The sequence below is a fragment of the Haliotis rufescens genome, unplaced genomic scaffold (genome assembly GCF_023055435.1).
Source record: "Haliotis rufescens isolate VD_foot unplaced genomic scaffold, xgHalRufe1.0.p SCAF_1, whole genome shotgun sequence".
NCBI lineage: Eukaryota > Metazoa > Mollusca > Gastropoda > Lepetellida > Haliotidae > Haliotis > Haliotis rufescens.
In genome coordinates this window covers 22,534,378-22,557,313 of record NW_025963779.1, presented here as the reverse complement: position 1 = coordinate 22,557,313, position 22,936 = coordinate 22,534,378, and the positions used below count along the sequence as shown (strand labels likewise).

At 39.0% G+C, this 22,936-nt stretch overlaps 2 protein-coding genes across 3 annotated transcripts in view; one reads left to right on the top strand and one right to left on the bottom strand.

Annotated features, from left to right (window-relative positions):
- Window positions 1-22,936, top strand: part of LOC124131710 (coiled-coil domain-containing protein 73-like) — a 156,654-nt gene that overhangs the window by 5,150 nt on the left and 128,568 nt on the right. For both annotated transcript variants that reach the window (XM_048393298.1, XM_048393304.1), the window contains exons 4-6: window positions 979-1,086; window positions 2,693-2,767; window positions 3,897-4,071. In XM_048393298.1, coding sequence (XP_048249255.1) covers window positions 979-1,086; window positions 2,693-2,767; window positions 3,897-4,071 — 358 coding nt within the window. The remainder of the gene's footprint in view (window positions 1-978; window positions 1,087-2,692; window positions 2,768-3,896; window positions 4,072-22,936) is intronic.
- On the bottom strand, window positions 8,826-19,674 carry LOC124131579 (putative uncharacterized protein DDB_G0286901). The gene is made up of 7 exons (XM_046494933.2): window positions 19,325-19,674; window positions 16,085-17,283; window positions 15,440-15,831; window positions 15,030-15,215; window positions 14,474-14,635; window positions 11,989-12,210; window positions 8,826-10,326 (listed from the first exon to the last, which is right to left on the bottom strand). Exons 1-7 carry the CDS (start codon window positions 19,354-19,356, stop codon window positions 10,099-10,101), a joined length of 2,421 nt encoding a protein of 806 aa, XP_046350889.2. The 5' UTR covers window positions 19,357-19,674; the 3' UTR covers window positions 8,826-10,098.

The following is a 22,936-nucleotide window of genomic DNA, read 5'->3' as shown; positions in this document are numbered from 1 at the left end:
AACACCTTCTAGAGTTGAGATGTTTTCAAATCCCCATACTTCGCATCCGTAGAGAATAACTGGGTTAACTATACCGTCAAAAAGCCACAGTTGACATTTAAGTGATAAAATTAACTTCAACGACCCAGGTTGTATTCTAAGCACCATATCAAAAACAAACATCTTTACAATTTAACTGAGCCATTTAAAACTTCAAAGATATTGCCAGTGTCTGGGTCATGTCCTTATGAGTAAAGGGGCGTGTGGCAGTTAAAAACTCTCTGACAACTGGGTGTCTGATAAATGGGAGGACCCCATTTGAATATGGGGGCTCCCTAATTATGCAACTTTGAACATCAGCGTTATCACAAGATAAATGATATGAATAAAGGAAAATATGTATCATTATATACATGTAATATGGCATATAAGCATGGTAAATGTGATCATATTTACTTGACATAGTTGAGTCATGTGTACAATAAGAGAATATGTTGTTATGACAGATGGCCTGGAAGTGTAAGAATATGGTAAGATATTCATGATTGATATGGTATGAGTGTAAGAATTATATTTTGATGGTTACGCGGTACATCAGTGTTATATATGGCAGATACATAGCATGATTGAGTAGTGATGTTCCAATGCTGAATTAGGATCGATGATTGTATTGTGTGTTCAGTCATTTGATGAGTAAAATGTTATTTCATCAATTTAAAATATATAATCAAACTGTTCAACCATTCCTTTTATTTGTAAATATTTACAATATCAATATGCATTGAGTTAAGACTCTGAATTTTTCATGTCATGTTAAATATGTTTAAAAAAGTTCTTTTAAAATACAGAAAAAAATAACTTGATGTAAACAAGGATTTATTGATTAAGATAAACTAATTTTGGCCAATAATCAGTGAAAATTCCCAACCGTTTCCCATCGGTTGTCTGAATGTTATGACATATAGAAGAGGTATGAATGACAGTGTTATATGTGTGCAGGATGCGGAGGTTGGGCAGCTCGCTGCTGTCAGAGAACAGCACCAGCGGCACGTGACTGACTTAGAGCGAAGCTTACAGGAGAAGATGAGGCTCTTGGAGGAAGAGAATGTGAGAACCCAAACAATACTTTTATACACTCTGTTTATGGTAACTTAATAATGAGTGTTAAGGTTACACAAGAGGAGTGTTGACCACAGGATAAGTGACTCTGACAGTAATTGCACAGTGAGTATGATTTATGAGTGAATGTCAGGTGGAAGATTAGGGGTCCCCTCACTTGCCGGGCACCTATTGTTCTCTAGTTAAGAAGCCGGGAAGCTAGGAGAATCCCTAAAGAATGGGCATGCAGGGTATAGTCTTCCACATAACACGATGTGACAATCTCTAATAAAACAAGGTTATGTTACAACATTTGTTTACAAATCTTCTTTTATTGACCTTTACATCCATTTGCACATTGCATTGTTTCATCAATAAATATAAAGTCCATCCCACATTACAAATACACAATGCCGTATTCTTAGTAAAGTACACATGCAGGAGTTGGGGGAGGGAGAGGTGGATGGGCCTCGATGACTGAGTGGGTAAAATAGCTGACATTGTGTAGTGGCATTTAGATGCCTCACTCTGGCAGTGTGGGTTCAAATCCTGGATAGGACTCAACCCAAAAAGTACTAGAATCTGTACTATACTAATAATGTATTATCCCAAATATAACATTTGTTATATCCCACATTAGATCACTAAAAACAATGAACATTACAACATTTGTTCATATATATGACATTTAGATTGACATTTATTTCATAATTTATAAATAAATTTAAAAAACCCCACATTGGTTATGACATTTATTTTATTTTATACATATACATAACTTTATTCTATATTTATTTGAACATGTTATGTCATCTTCCATAAAGACTTTTAATGATGTGTTCAGTAGCTGGTTAAATGATACACATTGTCCAGGTACTCCAGTAGCGACTTGGAACGTCAACCATGTTGAGAGCATGTTCCAGTTGTCTTTGCTAGTTCTTCCTTGGTCTCATTTTGCCACCGTCTTGTACAGACCACCTCGACCGTGAGCGTTTGCCATGATGCAAGGGTTGTTGACTAAACATTGCAATTGGTTTATAGGCACCCACTGATAGCATCTCACAAAGATTATTTCTAATCATTACTTCACTTTATATTATACTAATATTTAGTGTGAGTATGCATCAGGATAAGTGTTTCTGACAGTAATTGCCCTCTAGCCTTTAAAAATGTGGGCCTTTTTTCAAGTTTTGGGGTTAAAAGCACAAGGCCCCACCCTAGAATTATCCCTGCATATATGTTGGTAAATATATGAAGACTTACTCATATTTAAGAGATATTAGATTTGTTTGATGCACAAAGGAATATACTGGTATGTTGTGTGAACCGATGCTCATGAACGCATCACATGTGGCATCATAGATCCATGACTCGAGATGCACCATTTGTCTCTTGCAGGAGTACCGTGTATAGTTTAGAACTCACCATATCATGATAATGAAGACACTCTGGTAACACTTGACTGATTGTTAGTGTTGTCATTAATTGGTACACACTCGAAACATCTCTTAACGTACATACTTCTCAATATGTTTCTATATTTCGTGTTTCTTTTGGTGGTGGGTAGATATATATTTAAAAGAAATATATATATTAAAAAGTGATTCTTTTTCAGAAACAACTAAAAATCTACAGAAAGTGTGGTGAGAAAGAAACAGAGACCTTGAAAGACAGTGTCCGGTCACTACAGGTAACAGGGAAATGGGTGCTTACATTGTTATAGATTTGACATGGTGGAACAGTTTTGTGTGTATGAAGTAATGTTACAATTTGTTTAATGTGTTTTGTTTGTTTATTGATTGTTTAATGCCACACTCAGCTATATGACAGCAGTCTGTAAATGATCGAGTCGGGACCAGACAATCCAGTGATTGACATCATGAGCATCTATCCATGCAATAGGGATATGATGACATGTGTCAACCAAGTCATCGAGCCTGACCACCCGACCCGTTAGTTGCCTCTCATGACTAGCATAGCCGCCTTTTACGTCAAGCATTGGTTGCTGAAGACCTATTCTAACCCGCATCTTCACGGGTCTTTAATGTGAAGTTGAATTATCAATAACTAACAGTAGTATATGGACGATATCTTCATCTACACTCTGTGTCTACAGAGAATATCCAGTAGGGCTGTTACAATTCACTCGCATATTTGGTGAATCGAACCATATCCATTCATGAATTCGTTATTCGTGGCCACTAGAATCGAATATTTATGAATATGCAAGCATATGCATTTACATAAACAAAATACCCATAAGAACATATTTTATGCATAGATTTCTTCAAAAGACAACACGCTTATACTATTTAATTTGACAGTATTGTGGTCACTGGTCATTGTTGTTATCTAGTACCTGGATAAGTGCAGTATATAAATGAATAATATATTTAATAATATATTAAAAAAATTAACCCAAACCATGTCAAATAATTTATGTGGTTGTTGTTGCCTCACTGAACATGCTGAATATGACAAATAATACATCAACTGCTGACTTGTTATTGTATTTGTGAATTAATATTCGTATTCCTTACCCTATATTCATGATACGAATCGTATTCGCCTCATAGTGTATTCGTTGCAGCCCTAATATCCAGTATGAAAAGGAGTGGTGGGGTAACCTAGTGGTTAAAGTGTTCACTCCTCATGCTGCAGGCCCTGGTTTCTATTCACCGTGTAGGTACAATGTGTGAAGCCCATTGTTGGAATATTGCTAAAAGCGGTGTAAAACCATACTCACTCCAGTGTGAAGAAGGACATGAGCAAGAGATTCATCTTCGCGTATAAGGATTTAGGCTATATTGTTTTTCCAGCTGTCCAAGTATTCTCTGGAGAAAAACCTGCGAGAACAAGAGCACAAGCTGCAGTCTCATCTCAGCTCATCGGATCAGCAGCTGGGAGAGTTATCTGCCCTTGAACAAAAGCTACGATCTATGACAGTACACTTCCAGCACTTGAGTAACAGCCAGGAGAGACTGGAGAAAAATGGTAAGTAGAGACAAAATCATATCAAATGTGTTGTGTTAAAATGTCTGTCTGTTGTCCGTCATTACTTCGCATTTTCTACATCTACAAGGCCTGTGCAGCTGAAACCTTGCATGATCCACATGAGTCCAGCTATGGTGTCTCTAAAATTAGTCAAAGAATTTTATCTGACTTTAAACATGGCCACTATAGCGGCCATATTGAAAATTTCATTTTCTGCATTTGATATGCAGCATGTATGTGGTTTTCCGAATAACATATATGTACAGTCGAATATGTCTAAACCAGGCCCTGACCAATCTGGATCTCAGTCAAAACCAGACCATTGACGGTCCTAAATTTACAACATTCAATTATCATAACTAAAATCTGTTTAATTCCTGACCATAATTATAGGACAAAGGACCAATTTATCATCTAATTGACTCTCTCTAATCCGAATGAAATTTTCACACATCTCCCTCTCATGTCTGGTAAGCTGTTTTCATTGAACAAACAACATGTGATTACAACATACTGTAAATCGTGAAATTAATGCGTCTCCAAAAGAATGCGAACGCTGGCCCCTTGCCAAAAATGTGACTCAATATGAATGCGAAACCCCTTCCTCTCAAGCATCAGTGGATATGTTATCTAAAGAAAATGTCCTCTGTCAGGTTTACCGGAGAATCCTCACCTTAATCCAACCTTACATTAATCCAATCACACACCAAATAGAACTGCTTATTAGCGCTGAGTAGTGTACATCCGCTAAAGCAATGCATGCGCTCTGGCTCATGATGGCCTTTGACGCAGTCGCAAAGAACAAAGACACTGTGTTGCGTGGGTGGTGTCTGTCTGGACTTGCAGGTGTGATCAGTGATGACATAAGTGAGTAGAACTCTTGTCATGACCCCAGCAGTGACAATTCACATGATGTAGTTAGTGTTTGAATGACATTGTTTATATACTTGTTACAAGCGCTGCTCAATAAACAGTGATGTGGAAAACATAGTTGTTTGTTTTCAGCGTATGTCTAAGTTGGTATTTCTGCTAAACAAAATGTCTTATTGTTGATATAAATGCGATGTTTAATAATGCGAGCCAAGACCACTCGCATTTTTCGCATTTAATTCACGGTCGCGTCAATTTCAAGATTTACAGTAGATAATACCAAGAATAGCCTCGGCTTAGCTGTTACATGCCTCACATTAAGGAATTTGTACAGTCTTAAATTTGATTCCAAATTTCACTTACATAACCATCAAACAACCTAAACAGTTACATTTGATAAGGATGGAAAGTAAATATGACTGTCAAGATTAGTTTTGTTTGAATATCAGCATTCCCTAAAGATACTTCTGCTTGTCATGTGATCTCCTTCTGTTAAATGAATAGCAGAAAATGCCACATTTGACCTATTCAACTGCAACAGGTCAACCGATGATAACTTTATCTTTGAAGTGGTGTTTCACGAGTTAATATGATATTTGAAACATATATATGCAGTGTTATCTGCAAATTGTGAAGTGGCCATGTGTGCTGGCACTGTTCTAGAATGGACAAGCGGCTTTGCTGGTAAATGTAGCTTGAATTCAAAGCATCACCATCCTGTACGATGTAAATGTAACAGCATGTGCATATTTTTGATATTGTGGTGTCAGCCTTTTTCCAAGGATATCATGTATTATTATTATTATTATACAAATCCACACGTCTTCAATCCTTATCGTTCACTACGCTTGAGTCAAGGGAATTAACTCTTTGCTAGAATCAGATTTCTATGTCATCTAGATTGCTGAATTAAATGTAACTTTATGAATTAATATGATAAAACAAAACTATGATGGGTTAACAAGTGTTTTATTTCTTGACAAAGCTGATATTGTACGTTTTCCATATAATGCATGTAAGACGACATGAACATTCAAAATAACTTGTAGAACACCAAAAAGAGATGCACAATCAACATCATAACTTCATTCTTGTTTTAAAAAAATGCACAATCAAGAGTTGAATTTACCTGATGCATGTCAGAACACATACATATTCAGGGTTCATTCTAGCAATTTTCTGACATGGGCCCTTCATGTGAAAATTTCAAATATGCCAGATGTATACTCATGCAGCACAATGTTAAAATGCCCCATTGTATTTGAAAATATGGGCCTTTTAAATTTAGGGGCTAAAAGCACAAGGCCCCACCCTAGAATTATCCCTGCATATTACAAAAGCCTAGTTGCTTCATTACTGTCATTAGAATGCTTTTATTCTTGATTGAATCAATCAACAGAACTAATTAACTCTAGCAATGATGTCACTTGGAGGCTGCTTCCCAGAGTTCTGCACCCGAGGGGTTCAGTAGGTACGAGCAGCTCTGGTCAACCGAAAATATGAGGACAATCACTTAACATGTGCTTACATTGGTCAACCAAAGTTCACTTTGCTCATTCTTCAGCCAACGTGTATTCACCAAGATCGTACATTCCAGTTTTGAGATTGAATGCGAGCACTGCTTGACTGATGAAGCTGAAATTTTGTGTGCAGTGTTTCTTCTTATATAGACATCTTGTGGTTTTATTGAAAATTGTTTTTAAAACAATATTCAAAAAATCACATTTTAGAAGAAAAGTTTGTTATGAGTGTTATTCTTAAGAACCACGGGGAACAAGGCTCAAACTTTGTGAGAATGGAATGACTGCAAAAAGATACAAGTTTGTTCTTGCATCACTATTTGCACTCAACATCGTTGTCCTAAACAAGATTGTACTAACACTTCAATTTGTGTCAAACAGTTAACCTATTGCCACCTGTCAATCAAACATGAGTGACAGATATATATTATTACATAATGACTATTGGAATTCTAATTGCTGAGTGTGGCGTTAAACAAGAAACAAATAAATAAAGGAATATGTTTTGTGTGGTATTTATTTTGTTTTTCGGCAATTTGACTAAAAATGTTTATCTAAAATAAACCATTATATCTTGAAAAAAATTATTACAAGAACTTTTCATATCTATTACATATGGATCTTTAACAGTGTTTAAGATGATGTCTTCAGTGTGAGGTGGAGACAGTGAAATGTCTTTACTTATATGTAGTTGTCCTTGTGGAGTGTTACATGGTTGAGGACCTGTTTCTTTCAGAAGCCTTCGCTAAATAGATGTAGATTGGTATAGACAAGACTTTCAGGTGGCAGAAAAACTGCACATCTTAGGTACATGTAAAGTGATTCATCATCTGCCTGGGGTCAAGCAGCAGTGATCACCTACCCAGGAATTCTGGTATTCTTTATTTTAAGAAGAAAATATTGAGATATGTGGCGTTTCCATGTTCAGGAAGACACACCGTTTAACTTTATGAGACTGTGAGGGGGAGGGGAGGATGTGGAAATGAGGGTCTTGTGGACTCATAAAAACCCAACTGGATATCTTCAAATGCCGCAAACTGATAAAAACTAACAGTTTTAGTCCACTAGTCCTCATAATGATAACATACAGCAAAACCCTTTAAAAGGGCAAACTTCTACCAGTCCATATGATACTTTAACCATTGGGTAGTTTGGCAAGGACTATGGGACTAGTGCCAATTTCTAAGCTGCCTCAAATATCCAAGCCTCATTACAGTAACATTGTTGGAGGATGCAGGCATACTTTGTCAATATAACAATTTATCAGCTTTGTTCTACATTGTGTAAGAAGCATGATTATAACACCACCCAATGGATCCACCATGAACATAGTTATACAATATCTGATTTCTATAACAATGCTTCTATAATTCACACAGTAATAGTATATATATATGCATGTACAGGTAGAAATAACCCATTTCCCCAGATAAGGTGAAGATACAGTTTGTGTTGCTGTTTCCAAGACATTCAGTTGTATGTGTTATTCATCATGGCAGCAGAGTCCCACTGGCAGCTAGGCCTCTCTGTTCTCTGTGACAGAGGAGTAATTGTCACTCAGAGAACTTCTTTTTGTGGTCTTTCTCGAATACATCGAAATAGGAATGTCAAGTTTCTTAGAAATCAGGGTGTTCCTCATAATAAAGAAGTTGACATCCATATATTCTCCACCTTATGTGTTCCACTTCTAAATGCCGTCCAAAGATCTTAGAAATCAGTTCAGAATTTGCTAATAATGCCAAAACCATCACCTACTGTAAATCTGGAAATTAATGCGTCTCCAAATTAATACAACTGCTCACCCCTAGCCAGAAATGTGACTCAATATCAATGCGACTCCCCCACCCAATATCCAGTGGAATAATACATATCCTTACCTTAATCCAATCAAACAGCAAATAGCACCACTTATTAGCACTGAGTAGAGCACTTCTGTAAAAACAATAAACAGCGTTTTCCTAAAAAACAACACACAGTTTATATGTTTACTCTGTTGACTGGCATTAAGGAAGTTCAAAGGCAATAAAAATAATGGAACCAACAACAGTTCACTGATTGGTATGCAGAGAAGGTGTCAACAAACTTGACACGAGTGGGTAGAACTCTTGACACCAGGAGTGATAACTCACCGGATGCCTATTCTGTAATTCCTATTCTTTTAATGACATTGTTATAAACCAGTTACAACTGCTGCTCAATAACCGTGTGCGAAATACGCTACAGTCGGAAAGCGCATGTTAAATCTCCTATATCAGTCAGTCAGTGCTCAATAAATCGTGTTTGTGTTTATATTCAAGTTGGTATTTCTGCTATCGAAAGTGTGCAGTGAGGCCGTCTTATTGTTGATAGTCATTTTGGAGACATAAATGCGAAGTTCAGTAATGCGAGCAAAGACCACTGACATTTATTGCATTTAATTCACGCTTGCGTTAATTTCAAGATTTACTGTATTTGTAATGAGTTAAGTTTGTTTCTTCATCAATGTACTTGAAAATGTACAGTTAGTCTGAATGTGCAGTCACCCTAAGGTTAAAAAACATATTTTTGGTTCTCAGGTATTAAGCCTTTTTTGTGTGCTCTACCGATCTATTAGATCCCTAAAGGACCATCAGAGATTGTACAAAGACCTGGTAAGTTTAGAGCAATGGGTTCAAAGCTGGAGGTATATGTTTTAAATGTGACGAAATGTATATACATGTATATTTCGTTAGTGATTAGATCAATCATGTAATATGGAGTGACTGTGTGGGATCCCTGTACCCATAAGGACATAGAGAAACTCGAAAAAGTACAGCGGTAAGCAGCCAGATTCATTACTGGAGACTACGAAATCGACAAAGATGTCAAAGACTCCTTTTATACAAAGTGGGAGAAGGGTTGGTGGCTGCCATCCAGCCACAGAACTACATCCCAGCGTAGTGACCTCTACGACTTGTAAAGGCCACAAAGTTTGCTGGTTTTCACATCAAGTAATCCTGCTGAGGGATATACACGTATACTGTAAACACTCAAGAGGATATAACCAATGCAGCAGGCTACCACAAGTCTATATAATCACTCATGGTTTGTGAGAACAATCGTGGACTGGCATTGCCTACACCCAAATCTCCTGCATGCTAGGCCAATGGAGGGCTTTGCGTCCTCCCTCCAGGGCCGCTACTGGCCAGCATAGTGCTCTCCTCCCACCTTCCATACTAAAACAAGATACAGAAACAGGAAAAAACCTTCTGTCTTTGCACAATTATTCACATAGTAAATAGGCAGTGTCTGAAATTACAGGGGATCCTAGGGCCCTGAGGTCCTTGAGGCTTGTTACAACAGTGTCTGGATCTGTATCTACGGACCCCCTACTCTTTCATGCAGCTTAGGCACTGAGGAGGCCACTTGTTTAGGAAAACATTGCCTGAGAACCAATTCTTTTTTCTTCCTTAACTGTATTATTGTTGTTTAATAAGTACAGCCAGTCTAATTAAACAGTGAGTGAATGGATAATATTTTAGACTGATTTATGCATTGTTCTTGCTACACCACAACAGGGGCCACCATGTATGGCTGCACTCATTGTATCCCAGCTACTAGTTAATGGCCTGTGTCATGAGCCGACGTCTGAACCATCAGTCTTGCCTGGCACCCATCCCTAGTCAAACAATGAGCCTGAGTTGAAGAACTTCTTGCTCATGGCCTCCAGCTTCTTCTTCTCACGGAGTACTGTGTCCCTGTGATGCATCAGTTCCTTCTTCTCAGTCTGGACAGTGTCCAGCGTGGCCTCCATCCTCTGTAGACTGGCCCTCAAGGCCCCCTTCTCCCCCTCCAGACGCCGTGTCTGGGTCTTCAACTCCTTTGCCTCCTGCGTCAGCTGCTGTATCTGTAGTGGGAAGATAGGAGATGATGTCAGCAGCGTATGTCATATTGTTCTTAAATCAGTGACCTTTGCAGGGATTTACCAAGGTCCATATATACATATATGCGAGTCCCAGGAACTCTCGGTAATGAAATTTTGGGGTCTTGAACAGGAAATAAAATAAAACTATGTACCTGTAATGCTTTTATCTGACATGGACTGTACGAACATTAATTGTATTTCTTATCCAAACAGAATTATCAGATAAATCAAATTTACGTGTTTCAATTTAGTTCCATCATTCCAATATCCACACTCTTTTGAGTCCAATGGAACTTGCAGTGATTATCATTTGCATCCATTCTTAATTGTTATCTGTATTGGATGCAATATTTTGTATTCAGTAAAACCATTTCAGTGTCCAGATTCTTGTACTTCTGTGAACTGAGGTAACTGATGTGTGATATTGCAAAGTATCTATTTTAAAAACATGTATTTATTGCTGATCTGTGGTATATGATTGATTATTCGTTTGTGATCAATATTGTGAGCAACGATCCACACTGATGACCTGCAATCTACCAAGTAACCAAGCCTGACCATCTGTTCCATGTGGGCGCCTCTTTGTGGCCAGCATAGAATGCTGGGTATCTAGTCTAATCCAGATTCCCCACAAGGGTGTTCATGTGAAAAGGACATAATCTGAGATAACTAATTCATATTAGAAGCCCCTTTGATTCTGTTATACTTGAAGTTGACTACTGACATACATTTTTCCAACCCATAGTTTGTACATCCTAGTTGATTAAAGGCTTTCACTTTGTTCATGATTGTTGTTTATTTTTTGGAACTTTCTGTCCTGTTGATGGTCAAGAGTGTTTCACAGTTGCAATACTTAACCTTGAAAACTTCACACATCTATGTCCCTTGTTCAGAATGATGTATTCCTTAATAGAGATAAGATAGAAGTCTCTGCATAGTTATCATAAAGATTTATATCCTGCATTGCACCATTCTCTCTTATGGTGTTCAAATTTTGGACATTAAGATGATGGCAAGCAGAAATGAAGAATCATATCAAAACTCACTGTAGGAGTTTTGCAATTAATAGTATGATGACTATATCTTTAATTTCCAACTATTCCAATTATGTCAAAACCTGAGGCCTTCTCTTTTATCAGTCAAACACATGTCCAGGCAAAACTATGAATAGTAATCATTGCAGCATCTCATGCTTAGTTTGACTATTAAAGGGTCATACAACATGTGTCTTTTTTAAGTGTGATCATCAGACTTAACAGTAATGAAAAACAGATATACTGGAACTTCAGTTGTTTTTTTCCCCAATGCTGAATTTTGTGTTTGGTGGATCAGTAAACCAAGCAAGAAATACAAGCACCTTAATAGCACATTCCTGGGATTGCTCCGACTTTAGTGGGATGTGTCCTGCCTAACACTCTACTGTGAGTACAAAAAAAGATTTTGTTATATGTAATGCAAAGGGTTTTAATTATCAGTATTGTAAAAATGTATTGATGTCTGCTGTTGATATTTTCCATCAATGTGTTGATATTGAGTAGTAGGGCATTGGCAATGGCCCTGATTGACAGTTCCGATAGTTGTTACCCCCTAGTTACAAGCCTGTCTGTCTAACAACAAGTTGGAGCTATGTTGTACGCTGCTGACCTGGCCGACCATCTTCTTGTCTGGCTCCTGCAGGCGTCGGACATCACTACGCATTGAGGTGTTCTCTGACATCAACTGAACATTTTCGTCTTGAAGTTTGTTGAGTTCCCGAGTCAATCCCTTCAGTGTTCCAACAACCTCCTTGTTCTCCGACCTGAGCAAAGTCCTCTCTTCATCAACTGTCTTCAGTGTTGTGCGTAGTTTCTGCTCCTCAGACTTCACCTGTGTAGGATAAACATAGGTTAAGAATAAAAGCATGACTCTGAACTAGCATTACAGTGATATGGTGAGTTGGTGGGTTTGGTTTAATGCTAACGATCAGTATTTGAATATATTATTGCTTGTCATCTTGTATTCATTTTCTCTTTTACATGAAAAAGAAAAAAATTGAAACAAAATTGAAGCATCGACTTTCATGAATCCCTGTAAGATTCACTTACAGTCTCACCTTGCCAAGTGTCTGGTTGTCTCACCTAGCCCAGTGTCTGGTTGACTCACCTAACCCAGTGTCTGATTGACTCACCTAGTCAGCCCAGTACCGGGTAATTGATTGTCTCACCTTGCCTAGAGTCTGGTTGACTCACCTAGCCCAGTAATTAATTGTCTCACGTAGCCCATTGTCTGGTTGACTCACCTAACCCATTGTCTGGTTGACTCACCTAGTCAGCCCAGTACCGGGTAATTGATTGTCTCACCTAGCCCATTGTCTGGTTGTCTCACCTTGCCTAGAGTCTGGTTGTCTCACCTTGCCAAGTGTGTGGTTGTCTCACCTTGCCAAGTGTCTGGTTGTCTCACCTTGCCAAGTGTCTGGTTGTCTCACCTAGCCCGATGTCTGGTTGTCTCACCTTGCCTAGAGTCTGGTTGTCTCACCTTGCCAAGTGTGTGGTTGTCTCACCTTGCCAAGTGTCTGGTTGTCTCACCTTGCCAAGTGTGTGGTTGTCTCACCTTGCCAAGTCTCACCTAGCCCAGTAATTGATTGTCTCACCTAGCCCGATGTCTGGTTGTCTCACCTTGCCTAGAGTCTGGTTGTCTCACCTTGCCAAGTGTGTGGTTGTCTCACCTTGCCAAGTGTCTGGTTGTCTCACCTAGCCCAATGTCTGGTTGTCTCACCTTGCCAAGTGTCTGGTTGTCTCACCTTGCCTAGAGTCTGGTTGACTCACCTTGCCAAGTGTCTGGTTGTCTCACCTTGACAAGTGTCTGGTTGTCTCACCTTGCCAAGTGTCTGGTTGTCTCACCTAGCCCAATGTCTGGTTGTCTCACCTTGCCAAGTGTCTGGTTGTCTCACCTTGCCAAGTGTCTGGCTGTCTCACCTTGCCAAGTGTCTGGTTGTCTCACCTTGCCAAGTGTCTAGTTGTCTCACCTTGCCAAGTGTCTGGTTGTCTCACCTTGCCTAGAGTCTGGTTGTCTCACCTAGACAAGTGTCTGGTTGTCTCACCTAGCCAAGTGTCTGGTTGTCTCACCTTGCCAAGTGTCTGGTTGTCTCACCTAGCCCAATGTCTGGTTGTCTCACCTTGCCAAGTGTCTGGTTGTCTCACCTTGCCTAAAGTCTGGTTGTCTCACCTTGCCAAGTGTCTGGTTGTCTCACCTTGCCTAGAGTCTGGTTGTCTCACCTTACCTAGAGTCTGGTTGTCTCACCTAGCCCAATGTCTGGTTGTCTCATCTTGCCAAGTGTCTGGTTGTCTCACCTTGCCTAGAAACTGGTTGTCTCACTTTGCCAAGTGTCTGGTTGTCTCACCTTGCCAAGTGTCTGGCTGTCTCACCTTGCCAAGTGTCTGGTTGTTTCACCTTGCCAAGTGTCTAGTTGTCTCACCTTGCCAAGTGTCTGGTTGTCTCACCTTGCCTAGAGTCTGGTTGTCTCACATAGACAAGTGTCTGGTTGTCTCACCTAGCCAAGTGTCTGGTTGTCTCACCTTGCCAAGTGTCTGGTTGTCTCACCTAGCCCAATGTCTGGTTGTCTCACCTTGCCAAGTGTCTGGTTGTCTCACCTAGCCCAATGTCTGGTTGTCTCACCTTGCCAAGTGTCTGGTTGTCTCACCTTGCCTAGAGTCTGGTTGTCTCACCTTGCCTAGAGTCTGGTTGTCTCACCTTGCCTAGAGTCTGGTCGTCTCACCTAGCCAAGTGTCTGGTTGTCTCATCTTGCCAAGTGTCTGGTTGTCTCACCTTGCCTAGAAACTGGTTGTCTCACCTAGCCAAGTGTCTGGTTGTCTCACCTTGCCTAGAAACTGGTTGTCTCACCTTGCCTAGAGTCTGGTTGTCTCACCTTGCCTAGAGTCTGGTTGTCTCACCTAGCCAAGTGTCTGGTTGTCTCACCTTGCCTAGAGTCTGGTTGTCTCACCTTGCCAAGTGTCTGGTTGTCTCACCTTGCCTAAAGTCTGGTTGTCTCACCTTGCCTAGAGTCTGGTTGTCTCACCTTGCCTAGAGTCTGGTTGTCTCACCTAGCCAAGTGTCTGGTTGTCTCACCTTGCCTAGAGTCTGGTTGTCTCACCTTGCCTAGAGTCTGGTTGAGGTATCCTGACTCCTGCTCCACCTTCTTCAGGTCCTGCTCCAGCTTCCTGTTTTCCTGGAAGAATGTCCCCACCATTTCCTTGTTCTCGTTGTCATCTGATTGTAGCATGTTCCTCTCATTCAGCAGATGCTCATATTTACCCTTGTGATGTAAAACATTGCGTTAATTTGATATATTGAGTCCGAACTGATGTTATGGGAACATTTTAATGGTTTATAATGTTAATATATTGGCTATGATATATCAGCCAGACAGACAGAAATATTACTTGACTCAGGCTTTGTCCAAGTGTTCTCACTTATTCAAACCCCAATAGTGTAAATGGATGCTATTAGTAACTGGTTTTGCTGTTCCAGGTATGATTACAAATGGTATCTTGGTCTAATGATGCTGATTACAGCATATGCATAAACTTGCAGGCTGCCTCTCTGTTATGACAACAAATGGGACAGGGTGAAGTAGGTTTTGATCCATTAATCATATCTTCTTAATCTGAGCTTTAAGTTGATATTAAAACAGTGCACTACGTATGTACCTGGAGGATATCATGCTGAGTCTGCAGCTCTCGTATCCCGTCCTGGATCACTAGAGCAGCTGGTTGCCCAGGCTTTTGACGAATCTCTCGTCCAGATTCCTTCTTTGTCTTCTGACCTTCTCGGTTTGTCTTATTGCCAGGGCCATTCTTCCCTCGACTTGTTTGATTTCCACCTTTTCCTTTGCCCTGTTCAATTTTGATTCAATCATTGTACCAGTATTACATAAATCTAAGATATGAATAAAGTTTTGCATCCTACACAGATGTTTCATTGAACAAATGTTCAGTTTTGAAAACAAGTGGCTCTATGACAGTGACAACACATGTTTACTCTTATTTCTAAACAGGGCGGGTGATGGTCGCATAAAGCAAAGACGTATAAACACCTGTATAGTATTCAGATATCCTACCTTTTTATGAGGACTCGCATCTCTTGATGTTCTCCTGCCCCTTTCCTCCTCTTCCTCATCCTCATTGTCCTCTACAATGTTGAGTCCAGTCTTGCAGTCCTGAAGGTCCATCTCCACTTGATGTACCATCTCCGACACCTTCTGAGCCAAGCCCTCAGGATCGTTCTCAAACCGGTCCAGATTTGTCTTACCCTTTGACCCATTCACAATCGGATCAAGGCCATTATGAATGATTTTTCGTAGTAGTCTTTCAGTTTTCTGTCCTTCAAATGTACGGGGAGTCTGATCTGTTTGTCCAGAATATACTTGCGAAAGACGTAATGCAAGGCCTCTCACTTTTGTCTCGGGAACTCTACTAGATCTCAGATGAGTTTCAATTTTCTCTCGTTGCACTGAAAATGTGAAATAAGAGATTTATAGTGTGATAAACCAAAGAATACTTTCTTATACATGAGGGGTGGTGGGGTAGCCAAGCGGTTAAGGTGTTTGTTTTGTCAGCCTGAAGGTCTGGGTTTGAGTACTAAATTAAATGGTCCTGATCACTGTTTGAATTATAGTCACAAGATTTCATCACATTAACTTCACTTGTTACTGTGAAACCATGTTTTGAAAAATATATCATGAAAATAGTATTGTTGTAATTACCCCTTGATGTTTGAGAAGACTTGTCATCATTAGTGTCATCTTCATCATCATCATCATCATACATGTTCATCCTCTCTGAAGATCTTGCAAGCATTTCTCGTCTTCCACGTGTCTTAGTTTCGATTTTGTCCTTGTATTGGTCAAAAGTTGGACTTTCCCTGCCTGGACTGCCATCTCTTCTGTATTCATATTGTCCATTTTCTTTTCTGTTGTCATCTCGTCCATCGTTCCTGTAGTCATCTTGTCGGTCTGGACTATAATCCCTACGAAGACTAGCATTTGATCCTCTTCTGGGACTGTCATCCCTTCCTTTCCTATCATCATTCGAGGTTAGTCTTGTATTCTGGTTCAAGGAATTAGGACTGGGGCTTCTGTTCTTATCATGCTTCTCTTTCATATCTCTTGAACTGACGTAATTGTTTTCATTGATATCAGGAAACCTCCCCTTCTGGTCTCTAGCATCCTTATTGAATCTATCAAATAATGGACTGTCGCTTCTACCTGGTTGGGGTCCAGACTTACTGTTTGGGCTCATCTGCTTTTTCTTGTCTTGTCCATAAGGTAAATCATCGAGAATTTCATCAACCTTTGTTTCATATCTATTACCACTTTTGTTATTATTGGCCTTACCAGGGGCATTTCTGGGTGTTTTTGAGCCGCCTTTGCCATACTGTGCATTGGTTGCTTTTCCTGTCTGTCCTTTTGGATTGGAATCATTGGAAGCGCCATTTCGGGGTGTTGATTGGTTGATGACATTTCCCTTTTTAGCCTGTGTTTCCTCCTCTCTAAAATGCTCTTTCTGATTAGCTGTAGTACCTTTGCCTGACTTCTGTGAAGTACCAGTCGGTCCCTTTCCTGTTTGACCCTTTTGATTAGCTGTTCCTCCCTTCCCAGTTGCCTGTGGTGCAGTACCTTTAGCTGTTCGCTTCCCAGGTGCTTGAGCTGTGGACCCATTAGTTGTTTCCTTTCCAACCTGGTTCTTCTGGTTGCCTCTGCCAGATGCTTGTGCATTGTTTGAGGTACTTCCTTTCCCTGTTTGACCTTTCTGATTGGTTGTGTTTTCTTTCCCAGCTGCTTGGGAGCTTTTGTTCGTCTGACCTGTTCTCTTGTTCACTTCATCCTTGACAGCTTTCTTGCCTCTAGCCTCGGCTTCATTGGTGATGTTGGTCTTCTCCACACTAGTTTGGTTGCTGCCCATGCTGTAAATATCATGTTAAAATTAACTGAAGGAAAGAAATGTTGGATTCAAAGTGGTTTCCAGTTTGGTAATCTTTCAAATGAGAAGCATCAACAACCAAACTCTTTCAGATCTAAATTGGTTGCTGCCAAACACTGTTGTCACTAATAATAACAAAATCTTAGAAATATATAAATTTACTCCAGTTTACAAGATGTCTTGAATGTCGTGTTTTCCATCATTCATTAGAATTTGGAACATACTTCCATCCAAACAAAGATGTTAAGACAAAGCTATTTATTCCTTCACAAAGTTGAAGGCAAGTATAAATAATAAGTTATGGTATTAGCAAATACAGAAAACAATATGGTACACAAGTAGAAGAAGAGCTTATTGAATCATGTCTTTTGTCCGTGTCGGCTTGTTTTTGCACATAACTACCAATTTGGTTGTAGATATTGGTATATAAACTTGTATCATTCCTTCATGCAATGTGAGACCTGTGAAGATGTATATAATATAATATACAATAGGTCTTCAGCAACACATGCTTGCCGTAAAAGGTGACTATGCTTGTCGTAAAAGGCAACTAACAGGATCAGGTGGTCAGGCTCGCTGACTTGGTTGATGCATATCATCGATCCCAATTGCGTGAATCAATGCTCATGATATTAATCACTGGATTGTCTGGTCCAGACTCGATTATTTACAGACCGCTGTCATATAGCTGGAATATTGCTGAGTGCGGCGTTAAACAACAAACCAACCAACCAAACCAATCATGCAATGTGAACTTTGTTGAAGCTACAGAACTGTTCTTGGCAATGATCAATGCAAAAAGCAAAATAACAAAAAACATATTGCTGTGGGCTGATTTTATGTGGCAATACAAATTTTACTCTTGCTCAAAATATTAATGCAGTTTATTTGTTTGACATGTTCGTTGCAAGGATTAAACATTGTTTTCTTATTGCTGTCTACAGTTATTTTTGTGAGAATGAATAAATAGGCAGTCTGTGTTATTATTATTGTTGATCTATTTATTTATAACAATTGACTGCAATATGTATTTGTATCATGGACTCATAAACTTAAAAACTGTTGTGCCCACTTTGTATATATCTGCTAAAAGTAGTCACACAGTGTGCACACAGGTTTCTAGATTTATACCTCCTTAAACACAAAAATATTGAAGTCAGTTCTTAATTGAATATAACATGTTCTATCTTCAGACAAAGGGTGTTTGTGAACTAGATTTGTTGGCCTGTTATCAGATGAATGTTGATATAACAATTTGTCAATGCTAAGGGATCTTTTATACAAGGGATGTAATATTCCCAGTTTCTGTGATGAATGCTGAACAGATCATGAATATTAAACACATACTCCACTAATTGTGCTGCTGATAGGAAAGAGTTAAGCCCAACCTTTTTATACCTTTTATGATACATAATATGTGAAATTTGTCTTGAACGAGTTGTATATATATTATGTATTATGTTTTGTTGTATAGCACAAGACTAAAACTTTTAAAAAAAACAACACTTCACAGTGTTTGAAATTAAGGTGGGTCGAGGGGTCACTGAGGTTTGCTTCTATGGGCACCCTCTAGAATCTTTTAATACTGCTTAATCCCTAGTCTATAGTTTTGTTATAACTTTTCATTTCAAGAGCATTTAAGAGAAATAATAAAGTGAAAATAATAATTTGATAAGCAACAGTCATTTTAAAAGTGATATCCAGAGAGTGTATTACTTATTAATGATCTCTGACCCTGCGAGCCTGGATTGCTTTTTACTGATTCCTGTGCAAATTGGTTTAGGAAAATCACCACATGAAATACAATTCTTCTGGTGTATATTCAGATTAAGTTTTACCATAGAACAAATAACTTGCACTTCATCCAAACATGAATGTATCGCTTACTGTATCATTTCAGAAATAGTCTCCAAAAACGAATATTTTCCTTTGACAATATTGACAATGTTGACAGTGACAGAATTGAGTCATCAGTTCACCAGCTACATAAACACACATAAAAGGAAGTTCTGCTGACCACTGACCTACTGTAGTATCCCCTGGCTGTGTACTCCATCAAGCAGTCCACTATACATGTGCAATCCTCGGATGACACTTTAAGTGACACTTCAATTTTCAAAATCCGTTGTTATGATGCACAGTCGTCACCATGTTGCATCTTGAGCCCTTAGCTACATACACAGGGGTGGGGCTGCTGACTGGTTACTATTTGCCTTCCTTCCAAACTTGTAACTATACATTCAACAATTATTGTCATATATTTGAACATGGGTGAAGTTTAACTGCATACTGTGTAGTACGTGATGTTCACTGTGTAACCCTTGACCAATGTATGGTGTAGTCGTGGTCGATGTTCTTGGTGGGTAGGGGAATGATTGCTGATTGACTCTTGTGTAAACAGTTTATTCAGGTTTTGTATAGGTGAGGTGGAACTATATATCAGATGGCATGCTGAGTACACACAGAACACAGACTGTATCCCTTGGAAGTGTCAGTTTAAATATGGCGCTATATGATCAACATTTTAATGGTTCTTATTCAGTGTGGGTTTCTTACTTGATGACTTGTGGTATACACTGCTGTTTGCCATGCTCTCTGTATGCGTTTTCTATATGCAGGGTAGAGTACTGGGTGCCAATGTTTGCTGTGTCTATGGGCACAACTTGGGGTGTATGTGCAGCATGCTGTATCCCGAGTGTCTGGACAAGTCTGGCATCAGTTAATTACTGATATGTCCCCTAGGGTAGCAACTATGTATTTCTGTTTTTGTTTTTGAACCATGTTGGCATATTCTGATGTTAATGAGCAAAAATACAAATGACTGTTTTATGATCTTTCTAAAAGTTTAATTCACATCAGAATATTAATTCATTCATTTCTTAAACTGTCCTCACACTCAGAGGATTGGCAGTCGAACATGGATATTTAGGAGATGGTGAATCAAGAATCAAGAGTTTTCAAGAATCAAAATTTTTTATTATACAGAACACATTCAAAGAGCAGGTACAAACTATCTACATAAGGGAATAATTATAATTATAGACATGAGAGGTACATTATAAATGATAATAATAACTATAATTAGGAAAGTACAAAAGGAAGTGTTTTTCACATCTTTTATCTTGTTTAAGTTACATATATTACATATTCTCTGGTCGACAGGCGTGTTAGTGAATATACATGTTGTTATGTGCTCATTTTGTACAACATAAGATCCCTTAATTCTCGGAATTGTCTTCTAAATCCTCACGACCTTGCAGCTCGATTGTCTTGAGAGCAGATGACATTGCTCATGGTGCTGCACGGTAACGACAAGCAGTTTATTGTTCACACGGTCATCGAGTGTGATCAGTCAGTAGTGATAGTATCTTATGCACAGCACATTGTTGTATACAGACAGAAGATTATTGCCTTATGGAAAGATAAGGTTCTTTGTGCCCACTCCAGGGAAATAAGTTGATGAAATATACAAAGACTTGTTTCATTCAGTCTCATTCAGAAGAGTGAATTTATTTTTAACTGTGTTTATTGTACAGCGTTCCCTCACTATTGTGCCCTTCAGTATAGTGTGGTTAAAACATGGCTCCCCAAATTTACTTACATTTTAAATAAACTAAAGTTTTTACACTGATATGATGTAGTTTCCCCATCGCAAAAAAACTGATCACTGATAAAACTCTGAAGTGTGCGATGTTGATATCGTGGTAGGTAGGCAGATTATGTACTGTTGTGTTGGTCATCTACCCAACGACTCCACCTCGCTTAAACCGCTGATCGTCTTTTACGCTCATCAATTATTTGGACCCCAAAGGTAGCATTGTAATGAGGGATCACTGTATGTAGAAAAATACAGTTAATACATCTGAATGACTTTGCTAATAGAGGTACATAAAACAATATCATAAGACATAACTAGGTATAACTGATATTAATTGACAGATATACTTAATGCTTAACATTTTCAACAATGAATGTACGGCTTTGTTCATGACAATACAAAAATAATTAAAAGTAGTAATGTAAAGTGGTTTCTTTCTTGGTATATAATTTTCAATTTTCATAACAACATGTAGCTGATATTCTTTATTTATCGTTTTGCAATGTATTTCAATATCATTTTATAGTTTAAAGCTCAATGGAGAGGTGGGATATACAGGATATGTCCTATTGTCTTTTCCTTTCAGGGAAAGGCTGCTCCTTGAACATTGTTTGTTTGTTTGTTTGTTGTTTAACGCCGCACTCAGCAATATTCGAGCTACATGACGGCATCTATAACTAATTGAGTCTGGACCAGACAATCCGGTGATTGACATCATGAGCATCGATCCACACAATTGAGATACGATCTCTTGCATCAACCAAATCAGCGAGCCTGACCACCTGATCCTGTTAGTCGCCTCTTACGACAAGCATAGTCACCTTTCACTGCAAGCATGGGTTTCTGAAGACCTATTCTATTCCGGATCTTCACGGGTTCCTTGAATATGTTGAAAGCTTTTCATTAAGATGGGTGATATTGAGGAAAACAATGACAATTGCAGTTTATCAAATCAAATGTTCTCTTCTGTCACTACTTTGTTTGCATCTGTAATTGTTGTACAGGTAACTAAACTGACACGTCTCAGGCTAGCAAACACCGAGCTCCAGAATACACAATGCCACAAGCTCCTGAGCTCCTTACACAGTATATGACGTCTCCAGTTTACTTCAAGGTAGCAGTTGGCATTGTTTGCAAGTGTTCTTCTGTGTTGAGTAAGGCTGCAGTAGTTACTTCCCTTGATGTGTTTGAGGGTATGTTGGTGTATTGTATTAATCAATACACTCACTGACTTAAGGCATGTCAGGTAGCGTCCTTATTGAAACAACAGTCCTGACTAAGGGGCGGTAGTTAGTAGTTACTACAACTATCACTGCTGCTACTACTACTACTACTACTACTACTACTACTATTTCTACTACTACTACTACTACTACTACTACTACTACTACTACTACTACATTATGTGTATGCTCAAAGTTCAGATAGTAGTATTTTCTGATGGGAAGGTCTTTTGCTGGACCATACCCATGCCTGTTGGTTTTCCATGAAGTGGTAAACGTCTGAGGCCTGCATCACTTAGGGCTTTCCTCCCACATTAAGCTGACACGCCATGATATAACTGGAATACTGTTAAAAGCGGTGTTCAACCCAACTCACTCACTCACTTTGGCTGGATCTTGATAGAGTCCAGGGAAGTAGACAGTCTCAGGTTGAGTGGCAAATGAATCCAAAGAACCACAGCTAAAGAATCTTTGACCAAAATATTTCAGGTTTTGCCTTAGGACAGTAAAAATATGTTTGTCAGATGCTCGTTAAGATCTTGATGTTGAATGTTTTGTTAGTAGCTCTAGCAGGAATTCTGTAGCGATCTGGCAATAACACGGGTAAGCCCAACTTAAGACTTTGGAGTCTACTCTCACTCTAAAAGGCAACAAAACAGTCTTTGAATTTGACTTTGATTATGTTTTATGATCATGTACCTTTAACATGGGAACAGAAATCACCCAAAGCCTCTCAGCAAGGATTCCAGATAAGAACATGTTTGGCCAGGTTCTCATATTGGTAGGACCACACTATAATGGAGGGGTGGTAGGGT